Below are 12177 nucleotides of genomic sequence, written 5' to 3'. Positions count from 1 at the left end.
AGAACCAGCTCCTAGTTTCGTTGATTTGTTCTATTGTTTTTTTGGTTTCTATTTCATTGATTTCTGCTCTGATCTTTATGATTTCTCTTCTCCTGCTGGGCTTAGGGTTTCTTTCTTGTTCTTTCTCCAGCTCCTTTAGGTGTAGGGTTAGGTTGTGTACCTGAGACCTTTCTTGTTTCTTGAGAAAGGCTTGTACCGCTATATATTTCCTGTCCTCCAGAACTCTACAGAAAGTGCTCAGGGAACAAAAGCTCCTGAAAGCAAACCTGAGCAGATTACTCACCCCGGCCCTGGGTAAGGGAGGTGTAATTCCGCCTGGGGCAAAGACACTTGAGAATCACTACAACAGGCCCCTCCCCCAGAAGATCAACAAGAAATCCAGCCAAGACCAAGTTCACCTACCAAGGAGTGTGGTTTCAATACCAAGGAGAGCAGCAGAATTCCAGAGGAGGAGAAAGCCAAGCAAGGAACTCATGGCTTTTTTCCTGAGATTTTTTTTTTTAGTCTTGCAGTTAACTTAATTTTTTCTTTTTCATTTTTTGTTTTTTTTTTTTTATTCTCGCCTTCGGGTAAAATTTTTTTTTTAACTGTTACCTTTTTCTTTTTTAACGATTTTTTACTAGTTTATCTAATATATATATTTTTTCTTTTTTACATTTTTCTTAGGTGTTTTCTTTTTTTAAAAATTCTTTTTTTTTTTTTTTTCTTTTTTCTTTTTTTTTTCTTTCTTCCTTTTTGAACCTCTTTTTATCCCCTTTCTCCCCACTCACGATTTTGGATCTCTTCTAATTTGGTTAAAGCATATTTTCCTGGGGTTGTTGCCACCTTTTTAGTATTTTACTTGCCCCTTCATTTACTCTTATCTGGACAAAATGACAAGACGTAAAAATTCAACACAAAAAAAAGAACAAGAGGCAGTACCGAAGGCTAGGGACCTAATCAATACAGACATTGGTAATATGTCAGATCTAGAGTTCAGAATGATAATTCTCAAGGTTCTAGCCGGGCTCGAAAAAGGCATGGAAGATATTAGAGAAACCCTCTCGAGAGATATAAAAGCCCTTTCTGGAGAAATAAAAGAACTAAAATCTAACCAAGTTGAAATCAAAAAAGCTATTAATGAGGTGCAATAAAAAATGGAGGCTCTCACTGCTAGGATAAATGAGGCAGAAGAAAGAATTAGTGATATGGAAGACCAAATGACTGAGTCACCATTCTTTATTCGTCTATAACTTCAAATACTTTTTGAAGGAGAGAGAGGGGGAGAGAGAAAGAGAGAGAGAGAGAGCGAGAGTGTGTGTGTGTGATCTAGCATGTTTCACATTGAACAGGTGATCAGCACTTACCATTTTAATTAAGAATTGAACTAAAAGTAAATAACAAAGGTACCTTGGAAATCCTCAAACTTTGGAAATTAAACAATAGTATTATAAATAAACCATGAATCAAAGAAGAAGTCACAAGGGAAATGAGAAAACATTTTGAACTGAATAAAAATGAAAATACAACATACTAAGATTTGTGGATGGACTAAAACAGTACTTGGGAAGGAGATTTATATAATGAAATGATTATAGGAGGAAAGACAAAAATCTCAAGTCAATGATATAAGCCTTTATCTTAAGAAGCCAGACAATGAGGAGCAACTGCAAGTCAAATCAAACACAATAACCAAAAATAATGAGCAAGACTGCGAGACAGAGAGAGACAAAGAGGGAGGAATACACAAATTCATCAGTGTCTGAAGGAAAGAGAAGATACCACTGTAACACCTATAGACACTTAAAGGACAATTTGGGGATAATAAGAACTTAGCAGAGAGATAGAAAAAGGTAAAAAATAAATAAATAAAATGGAAACTCTAAAAACAAAAATTCAACATAAATCCAACAAATGGGAACATTCACTGAAAGATATAAACTACCAAACTCACTCAATAAGGAATAGGTAAGTGAAACAGTCCTATAACAACTAAACACATTGAACATTTTAAAGCCGTCTAATAAAAAATAGCCCAGGTATCTGCACTGGTGAATTAAATCAAACATTTAAGGAAGAAATAATACTAATTCTTTGTATCCTGTTCTAGAATAAAGAATAGGAAGAAAAATTTCCCAACGCATTAAGAAACCAACATTATTCAGACAATAAAATCGAGAAATACACTACAAGAGAACAATATTCCAATATCCCTCATGAACATAAATTAAAAACCCTTAATAAAATATCAGCAGATTGAATCAAATAATATATAAAATGAATAATACATCATCACTGAGTAGTATATAGCCTCAGAATAAAGGGTGAGAACAAACGTTCACAAATCAACAATAAAATTCACCATATAAAAGAAAAGTAAAACATAATCATTTCGATAGAGGCAGGAAAAGTATTTGCAAAATTTAACATTTGTTTATCCATTCATGATAAAATCTCAAAGCTAACGGGGATATAAGAAGGAATTCTTCAGCCTGATAAAGGGAACCTGCAAAGGACCTACTGCAAAAACCATTCTTTATGGTGCAAACCTAACGCATTTCTCTGAAGACAGATAAAAAGCAAGGATGGCCACTCCCAAGGATCCTATTTAACATCATCTAGGAGGTTCCACCCAGAACCATAGAGCAAAGAAAATAAATAAAGGCCTACAGATTGGGAAGGGAGAAATAAAATTCTGTCTACTCACAGATACGAATATTTAGATCTATTCGGACAGTCCTATAGATTTTACCAAATAAAAGATACATAAGAACTAATCAGTGAGTTGAGCAAGTTACAGGATATAAGGTCCAGATAATATATCAATTTTATTTTGATAGGTTCTCTATACTCAATAAGTCACTATTTACAACAGCATCAAAAAAAGAAGCATATTTGCATATATCAATACAATGTAAGAATTATACACTGAAAACTACAAAATATGATAAAAGAAATCAAAGAGATCCTAAATGAATGGGCAGACATATCATGTGTCAGTTCTATCCAAACTGATATATAGTTTCAATGTAAGCACCCCAAAATGCTAATTTTTTATAGAACTGACAATTCGATTGTAACATGTATATAGGAAGTCAAAAAAAATAGCCAAAACAATTTTTAAAAAGAACAAAGTTAAAGGAATTATACTACTTGATTATAAGAACCCCCATAAAGTTAAAATAAGTAAGACTGTAGAGTATTGGCAAAAGTACAGAAATACAGATTATTGAAACAGGATAAGAACTCTAGAAATAGAGCCACTAATATACCACCCAAATGAGTTTTGAAGGTGAAACTCATAGTCTCTTTAGCAAATGGGTTAGAACAGTTGTTTATCCTTACAGGGAAAAAAAAAAAAAGGAAAAAACAAAAGGAATCTGACCCATTGTTTGTACTAAAATCAAAAATTAACTCAAAACCTAAACTACATTAATTTCTAGACCATATGAGAAATATTTCTGTGATTTGGGGTTGGATAAAGATTTCTTAGACGCAACATCACAGGTATTATTCAAGAAAAAAAGTTGGCATCTTGCACGTGAAAAAACGCCTGGGTGGCTCAGTTGGTTAAGCAGCTGCCTTCGGCTCGGGTCATGATCCCAGCGTCCTGGGATTGAGTCCCGCATCGGGCTCATTGCTCAGCGGGGAGCCTGCTTCTCCCTCTGCCTCTGCCTGCCACTCTGTCTGCCTGTGCTCGCTCTCTCCGCCCCCTCTCTCTGATAAATAAATAAAATCTTTAAAAAAAAAAGAAAAAAGAAAAAAACTGGTTATCATTAAAGTTTAAAAAGCAAAAGACTTCTTTCTGGGGGAAGATATTCCTAAGGAAGTAAATAAAAAACATAGAGGGGAAAACATTGTTTCCAGAACACATGTTCTGATAAATCCTATTTGATACAGAGAAGCAACTCTTAAAACCCAGTAAAGAAGCCAAAACTCAAATTTAAAATGAGCAAAATTTTGAAGAGATGTTTTACTAAATAATGTGTACAGATGACATGTAAGCACATGAAAATATGTTCAACATTACTATTATTTAAGTGGAAATTAAACCTACAATGTGAGACTATTAAATATATATTAGGATGACCCGCAAACAAAAACAAGTAAAAATCAAAATCAAGTGCCACTGAGAATGTGGAATGACTGAAACTTTTATACATTGATGCTTACATCAAATTTGGAATATAGTATGGAAGCTCTCCATAAAGTCAAACATACACTTTACCATATAAACCAACAATTTCTTAACCAAGAGAAACAAAAGCTTCTATTTGTAAAAATCTTGTATGGGAATATTTATAATTTCTAAAAATCTGGAAACAATGCAAATCACTTTCAATGATGAATGGATAACCAATGTGTGGTATACAATGGACTAGTACTGATAAAAGAAAAACTTGTACATGAAACATTGGTGAACCTCAAATGCATTATGCTAAAAAAAAATCAGGCTCAAAGACTACATGTTATATAATTCCATTTATGTGAAATTCTGGAGAAAGCAAAACCACGGAACAGAAAATTGTCCAGTGAGCTCACCATGTATGATTTGAGAGGTGGAACAATGAGGCCATGCATGATAGATGTGAGGGAAATGGGATATTGGAAGAAATGGTGTATTTCTTAGGAAATGAGAAGTTGACTGTGAAAGAAGAGGCAAGGACCCCATGACAGCATGTGCATTCCCAAGCTGACCACTTTTCAGAGAGCGCAGAGGAACACTGAGGATCCAAGCATTGATCACTTTAGAACTATTTTATCCACATATCCCTTTGAGAATCTTTATGAACTCTTAAGGACACACGCAGAATACTTTGATGGCCACTACCTCAGTGTCGGCCTAGCTCTTTGAACAGGCAGTAAATAAATGCATATTAAATGATTAAATGATCCTACCGAAAGGCAAGTATAATTCTAGATACATGGTTATATTTTGGACTTTCTCTAATATCTCTAATATCTTATTTGTCTTCTATCATTTAGATCTTGTGCAAACCCCACAAATACATGAATTGAGCAAGTGAATCTATAATCCTAATGAATTATAATTGAATTAAGCTTGCAATTATGGTTAGCAACTTCAGAAATATGTTAGGCACTTACTGAGATCCACAGCTCACTGAACCTTAAATTACACAGAGAACTGATCAAATTATCAAGAAAGGAGAATTAATTAAATTACATAGATGTGGTTAATTTTGAAACTCTACTTTTCTTTTTCATGACTGTAAATATTTCTGTATAACAATTTATTGTTACCTGATTCATTGATGCATGGTTCTCCAAGCAATTTGTTAATAGTACAATAGAGGTTATCAGTGCAGAGACAATCTTCAAATTGGAAATTACTTTCCACCAAGGACTGGATGCTCAGGTTACAGTTTGATGAGTCCTTCATCTTGCAGAGGTTACCTGGGTTTTAGTCAAACATATAATATTCCTGATATTAATCTGAATATTGTCCTACCCCAAATGCTTTTAATGTATTAATCTGAGTAATTCATTATTATCATAAGATTTTCTGGGGTTGTTGCAAGAGGTCCACAGAAGTGACTTTTTAAGCACAAAATTTCTTTTTACTGACTTTCTCCCTAGCATTTACTTTCTAAAATAGATTAAATCTTGCTGAATTTTAAAATGACTTTGTCCCCACTTAGAATGCCAAATTTTACTCTTCAATAGTAATCAAGGCTGTCCTTATATGAGGTTATCAGAATGATCTATAATCTTCACCACTCTGTCAGTTTAGCTATTTTATTTGCCATTTGTCATAATATTCTATTTTATTTTGTATGTCATTCTAAGATTATAATAACAGACATGCAGGTGGCTCAGAATTTACCATGAGAAACGAAGTGGTCCTGACAGTAAGCACTCAGTAAATATTATTGAATAATGAATCTTTCATAATTACCAGTATTTCATTTTCTGCTTTAATTTACAAAGCCATATTTATCTACCCAACAATTTTCTTTACTCATTTTTCTGAATAAAACTACTTGAATTCATTTCATCTGTGTATTTGAAAATATTTCTATTTCAGCTTCATGCATGGGATAATTATGCAAATATTACTGCAATTCACTGAAAATGACTTGCTATTTGTATACTGAAGTAAATGTTATAATTCATGACACATTGAAGTAATATTTTAAATTGCCTTATGAAATATAATAAGAAGCTTCATCATCAAAACCAATAAGAAATTTTTTTTGTCATTGTCTTCTAGTCTCATCTTAAAGTTACTGTGTTACTTTGAGCAAATTATGCCTTTAAAATTCTTTTCCTGAACTGTAATAAGAATGTTGGGTTAGATAGCTGTAACTGTCTTTGGAGTTCGAACATTCTCAACACTTTGGGACTTTCCTCAAATATTTGGAATGTAGGACAAGTTAAAAATAAAAAAAAAAATATTTTAAATTGTTCTTGACACAGTTGGAAAGGAAGATAGCATATCTTCTGCAAGAAAATAAAATGTGAATTACAACATGTGTAACAGGTATTACACACATACAAACAAGTAACAGTGCTTTTGATCATCACAAATGTTATTTTTCCTATTTTATCATTGAGATGTTCACTTGTAAGCAAAAAGATATTTGAAAAAATGTTGTCATACTTCTGACAAGCATACATATAATTATAACATTGCATGTGGTGACGTAAGTAAAAAAATAAACCAAAAAAAACCCTGAAGTCTTCCATAAAGCTACCCACAGTGCAGTAGGACTCTTGAGTTTTTGTAACCACATTTATTAATAAGCAAGTGAAGGTAATCATTGGAATATCAAGTCTGAGTTAAGTTGTTTATAGAGCAAAGCTAGCATAGTTCCCAGGATAGTGACAGAAAATATCCAAATCTATTTTTATCTCAGTAAAAGGAAATAATTTGAGTATGGTTTCAATAATATTTTACCTGAAATGTTGCAGGAATCTTCCATTAGTCTCCATGCATATTTACACCCATTTGCATCACTTAGGCATTGCTCTCTTAAATACTTGCAATCAGTCATTTGGGGAGTGGATTCATGTTCCAAAGACAGTGCCATAGCTGAAATAACAACAGTAACAGAACAACAACAGCAGCACCTTGGCAATATTGCAGCATGGCATTTGTTTACCTCGAAACTAAGTTATTGATGATAAAGAGCAGAGTTAATAAGAATACAATCTCATACAATCGTTACAAGGGTGGAATGGCTCTTAGCTTTAGTTCTAGCTATAGATTTGTGTTTCTCCTCTAGAAGATTCTTCAATGAAGAGTTTACACTTGTGGGGCGCCTGGGTGGCTCAGTGGTTTGGGCTGCTGCCTTCAGCTCGGGTCATGATCTTAGGGTCCTGGGATCGAGCCCCGCATCGGGCTCCCTGCTCCGCAGGAAGCCTGCTTCCCTCTCTCTCTCTCTCCCTCTCTGCATGCCTCTCTGCCTACTTGTGATCTCTGTCTGTCAAATAAATAAATAAAATCTTAAAAAAAAAAAAAAAGAGTTTACACTTGTCCTCTCATTTGATGCCTTTTTGTTCCTCAATTTGTATTTTTATGACTTACTCTATTGAAACATCTCCTTAAACTTCTCTATTCATCTCCAAAACGTCAAGCTTCATAGTTTCAGGACTTCATCTTGCCTACTTTTATCACTGAGCATTTTGTGACCATTGCCATTTCCATCTTGAAACTCTCTCTTCCTTTGTCAACCCCCTCTTCTAGTTCTCTTGATACTTATTCATTTGATATTTTCTGACCATAGTTAGAATTCTTCCCAGGGTCCTTGTCTTTTTCTGGTAAACTATATTTTTAGCTTACTGTCTGTCCTCAGGTTTTTCCCATTCTCATTTCATACATTCTCTATGTTTATCTCAGTAAACATAGAGAAACATAGAGAAACATACCATCCTAATTTAACTAAAACCTCTAGATTGATGATTCTAAAAAGCATCACCCAATCCCATTATTTTTCAGTCTTCCAGTTACATCTGTTGATATCTCCACCTAAACATTCCAGACACATTTCCAGAGTACCCTATCTTTCTATCATCACCACTCCCGGGTAGACCACCCCGCTCCAACAATTTTAGCATTTTTGTAAGTACCTGCACTAGAAACCTTGGATTCATGACAGACTCCTTTTTTTATCCCCAACTTCACTCTCCTATATTCATTTTTGCATAGTTTTCTGATTCTCATTTTGAATATCTGACCAACTCACAAATTATTCAATGTGCCTCCAGTTTCACTTCACTCACATAGGTTATACCCCCCCCCCCAAACCTGCCTACTGTACCATTCTAGTCCTGCCATTTCTCTGCTTCACCCTTTGGATGGTTCCTCATAGCATAATTCTCATATTCCTTATCACATGCACTGTGGGGAGTCCTTGGACATTTATAGTTTCCCAAATGCTCCATGTTGTCTTGTACCTCTGAGTATTTCGTCCATGATTATTAGTAGGGACTCCATTTCTTTTTCTTCTGGAATAGTTGTTGTTTTTGTTTTTTTTGTTGTTGTTGTTTTGTTAACACTCAACACAATGATCACCTGTTTTATGGAACACTTCCCTGACTTCAATACTCTCTGTTCCTTTATCCAAATTGATTTAACACACCTCATTTGTTTTGCGATCATCTCAGGATTTCCCCAACCATAGCTCTACTGCTCTGTAATAAAAATATGTATTTACATGCTTGTCCACCACTGGGTTCTAGGTTTTTATTAGATAGACATTAGACATAATTCATAATTGTATCCTCATCATCAAACACAACACATTATCTATGTATATTGACTTAAACCAACTTTAAAAGTTAATCATGAGTTATAAATAAGTAATTGACACTATAATAAAAATAACATCTTTCAGATATTTACAAGTTATTTTGGGTAGAAGAGAAGTTTCCAGTCAGTTTTCCAGAAAGTAGCAATGCTAACTTAGTATATTGTTCAAATTACCTGAATTGATTCTGCAAGCATACAAACTGACACTTGATTAATCAATCCATAGAAAAATATGGGAACTGCAATTGAGTTATAGAGACAATATATTAACTATAATCAAGACACCTTAATATGTTTCAGAGACAAATTATTTGGATTTTTAAAAAGATGATATTAATTATGAATCACCTGTGATAATGCAGAGTTTTATAAGCTTCAAGTAAAACCTATAATCTTGTCTTTATCTTAGCTCTTCCAAATCTTTTCTCTTAAGGAGAATCCAAGACAACTCATAGGATCATATGCCCTATTTGCTGGGTCACTGCATTTGGAGATTAGGCCCAAGGGTATGGTTCAGTCACAGTTTTTCCTTGTTGAGGGCTACAGTGAAAATTGACATATCAGCCTTCTGTTTTTTCATGTGTTCATGGATAGCCGCACCTAACCAAAATCCTGTCCTAGGTTAGCAAGTCTAAAGAAAGAAAGAGAGTCCCTTTGATTTTGGCCCAAAGTCATTTGTTTGAATCCAGCTATGAAAGACCCTCTGGTATGTTGTGTCAGAAACTCAACTTATAAGAAATCAGAATTTTATTTGACATTGATCATTACATTTTGTGAATAGTTCCCTCAGAAAACTTATAGTTGATAGTGTTCTGGATATACCATCAAAACATTACCAGTACCTCAGTCTAGTGATGGTTAATGTATTCTATGTATTATCTTTCCCCAATTTATTTCATTTTCTTCCATATTTAAAAATTTAAGTTCCTCTTGATTGTTTATTTTACATGATTTTCCACACCTTCTATTTGGATGAAATACTGAATCTACTAGGAAAACCATCTCAGTGATCTGGCCCAAAAGAATGAAAATAACTTTAGCTTTCCAAAATTTTAGTCATTCCTTACTATGATTTGTAGTCACATATTTAATCCAGGAATTTTCAAGGATTCTCTTGAAATGCTCAGTGAAAAACAAGATCTGTTTTAAAATAGTAAAATGAAGAATACTGTACATAATATCACCCTCTTAAGGCTTATCATGATAATACATGTTATATTTTAAAAATTCACTATGTCCCACATTTCTTTGGCTATAAAACTTTCCCACATCACAAGACCTACTTACTTAGAAGATGTTAAACAAGTATGGGAATACTGGTTACTACCAAATAGTACAATTTTGACCCTAACAATATTAGAAGTCATTTCCTTCCTTCATGCAACCTAATGCCAAGGTTAATTTAGAAGTGAAACTTGAAAACAAGCGGCCATCCTTGCTTTTTAACTGGGGCCATAATGAGGTTGTAATGTATTTTGTGTGTTCTGTTTTATTGTTGCCTTATCTACAAAAGTTAAAGTTTCTGAGATTTGTCTTTATACCTAAGAATAGAAATAAGGAAATATTAAAATAAATACAAGAAACAAAATATCGGGCTAATGAATATTATTTAAACTAAAGAAAAAAAACCTGAAGATATATAAAAGATTCCATTCCTTCTTCCCTTAATTTTTTTCACTTGATTTATTTTGATTCTCTTTTTATGTTCAACATAATTTGAAATAACCTTCTTCATTTTCATGCCCACAATTATGTTTTTAATCATCAATAGCTATTAGTGTAGAGTATGCAAAAACTATATTGGCTTTGTTTTAATGAATGGAATATTAATATTCAGCTATAATAATAACTATCTCTTTCCTGAATTCATTTTATAGATTCTACTAAATTCTGAAGAAAATATAATAGCTTCCCCAATGACACATGTAGTAAGTAGATCTTTGTGGATTCTACTTTGAGTATAAATGAATTATTTTCTATCAACATCTTACAATACATTCACACTATCCAACACAAGAGGGATAAATCCAAACCTTATCTCTAACTCACAAAAATTGACTGAAATGTGAAGCATCCGATGGGATGTTGTTTTATCCTACAAAAGGACTCCTAGTTTGTAAATATTAATGCTTTAAAATTAAGAGAACTAAATGATAAATTAATCTCATTTTAATTTAATTTCAAAGAAAAATAGATAATTTGAAATTTGTCATCTTATAACTTATAGATACTGGACGGTTTCATTTCTCAAAGACTCTATTATATATGTGAATTCCATAAATCCCAATAAATAACTCCAAGTAACTGGATTATCTTACACAATAAGAGAGAAACAACCTAAGAGATTAATGTGATTCCTGCAATACAGAAATGTGTTTTCTACAATAATAAGTGTACATTTTTGAAACAGTTATAAACCACCTTAAAGTATACATTTGTAATTGATACTTCTTACTATAAACCCATTAGTTTAATCAACAGATAAATCAGATAAGATAGCTTTCAGTTCATGAAGAATTGGTGTTACACATCCAGGTAAACTAGAAGAATGATTTACTTACCAAAGAAAATGAAGACCATCATGCTGGACAACTTGGGGATATTCACCTGGAAGAAAGGCAGATGTGTTCACTCCAACCACTTCTTAACAGTAACTGTCCAGATAAGGCTTCAGCTTCTGCTCTTGCTTCCTGAGAGCATTACTGATTCAAGTCAGCTTCCTTTGTCACCATCTCCTCACAAATCCTTCCTGAGCTGTGAACTTTCCTAATTATGTCCAAATTCAATTATTTTCTTCTGAGCATACTAATGTCGGATATTAGGCTTCCAAGAAAGCCCACAAGCCAGATACTAAGAAATGATACATGCTCAGCACATTTATGAGAAACGTTTCATTTTCCCTTTAACTAGAATGCTAAACTGTGTAAAAGGCTCCCAACTGTACCCCAGAAACTTCCTAGGTGCTTAAGTATCCTCAGTTTCTACTTCATTAATTAGCCTCATTACAGCAATTTTATGTCCTCTGAGAATATGGAAAAGGAGAAAAGTGATAAGCAGTGAGGTAGATATGTGGAGAATTCAAGTTCCGCTGGAATCAAACCAGTGTGCTTCATCTTCCCCAATAAGAAAATGTCTCTCTATGTGCCACACATTCCAGTATACTTTCAAATTGTACTGCTTCAGCTGCAATTCCCCAAACCCACCAGAGACAGTGAAAGTGTAAGAAATGACTCCTTGTAGGGGCACCTGGGTGGCTCAGTGGGTTAAGCCTCTGCCTTCAGTTCAGGTCATGATCTCAGGGTCCTGGGATCGAATCCCACATCAGGCTCTCTGCTGGGCATGGAGCCTGCTTCCTCCTCTCTCTCTCTCTCTCTGCTTGCCTCTCTGCCTACTTGTGATCTCTCTCTGTTAAATAAATAAAATCT

At 33.9% G+C, this 12177-nt stretch overlaps 1 protein-coding gene across 1 annotated transcript in view; it reads right to left on the bottom strand.

The window, feature by feature from the left end:
• Positions 1-11335, bottom strand: part of GFRAL (GDNF family receptor alpha like) — a 59864-nt gene extending 48529 nt beyond the window's left edge. The window contains exons 1-3 of the mRNA XM_059179312.1: positions 11314-11335; positions 6899-7033; positions 5242-5400 (exon numbers count right to left, since the gene is read on the bottom strand). Coding sequence (XP_059035295.1) covers positions 5242-5400; positions 6899-7033; positions 11314-11335 — 316 coding nt within the window. The remainder of the gene's footprint in view (positions 1-5241; positions 5401-6898; positions 7034-11313) is intronic.
• Positions 11336-12177: the final 842 nt, after the last annotated feature.

Source organism: Mustela lutreola, chromosome 6 (assembly GCF_030435805.1).
Source record: "Mustela lutreola isolate mMusLut2 chromosome 6, mMusLut2.pri, whole genome shotgun sequence".
NCBI classification, from domain to species: Eukaryota; Metazoa; Chordata; class Mammalia; order Carnivora; family Mustelidae; genus Mustela; species Mustela lutreola.
This window is presented reverse-complemented; position numbering and strand designations above follow the sequence as displayed.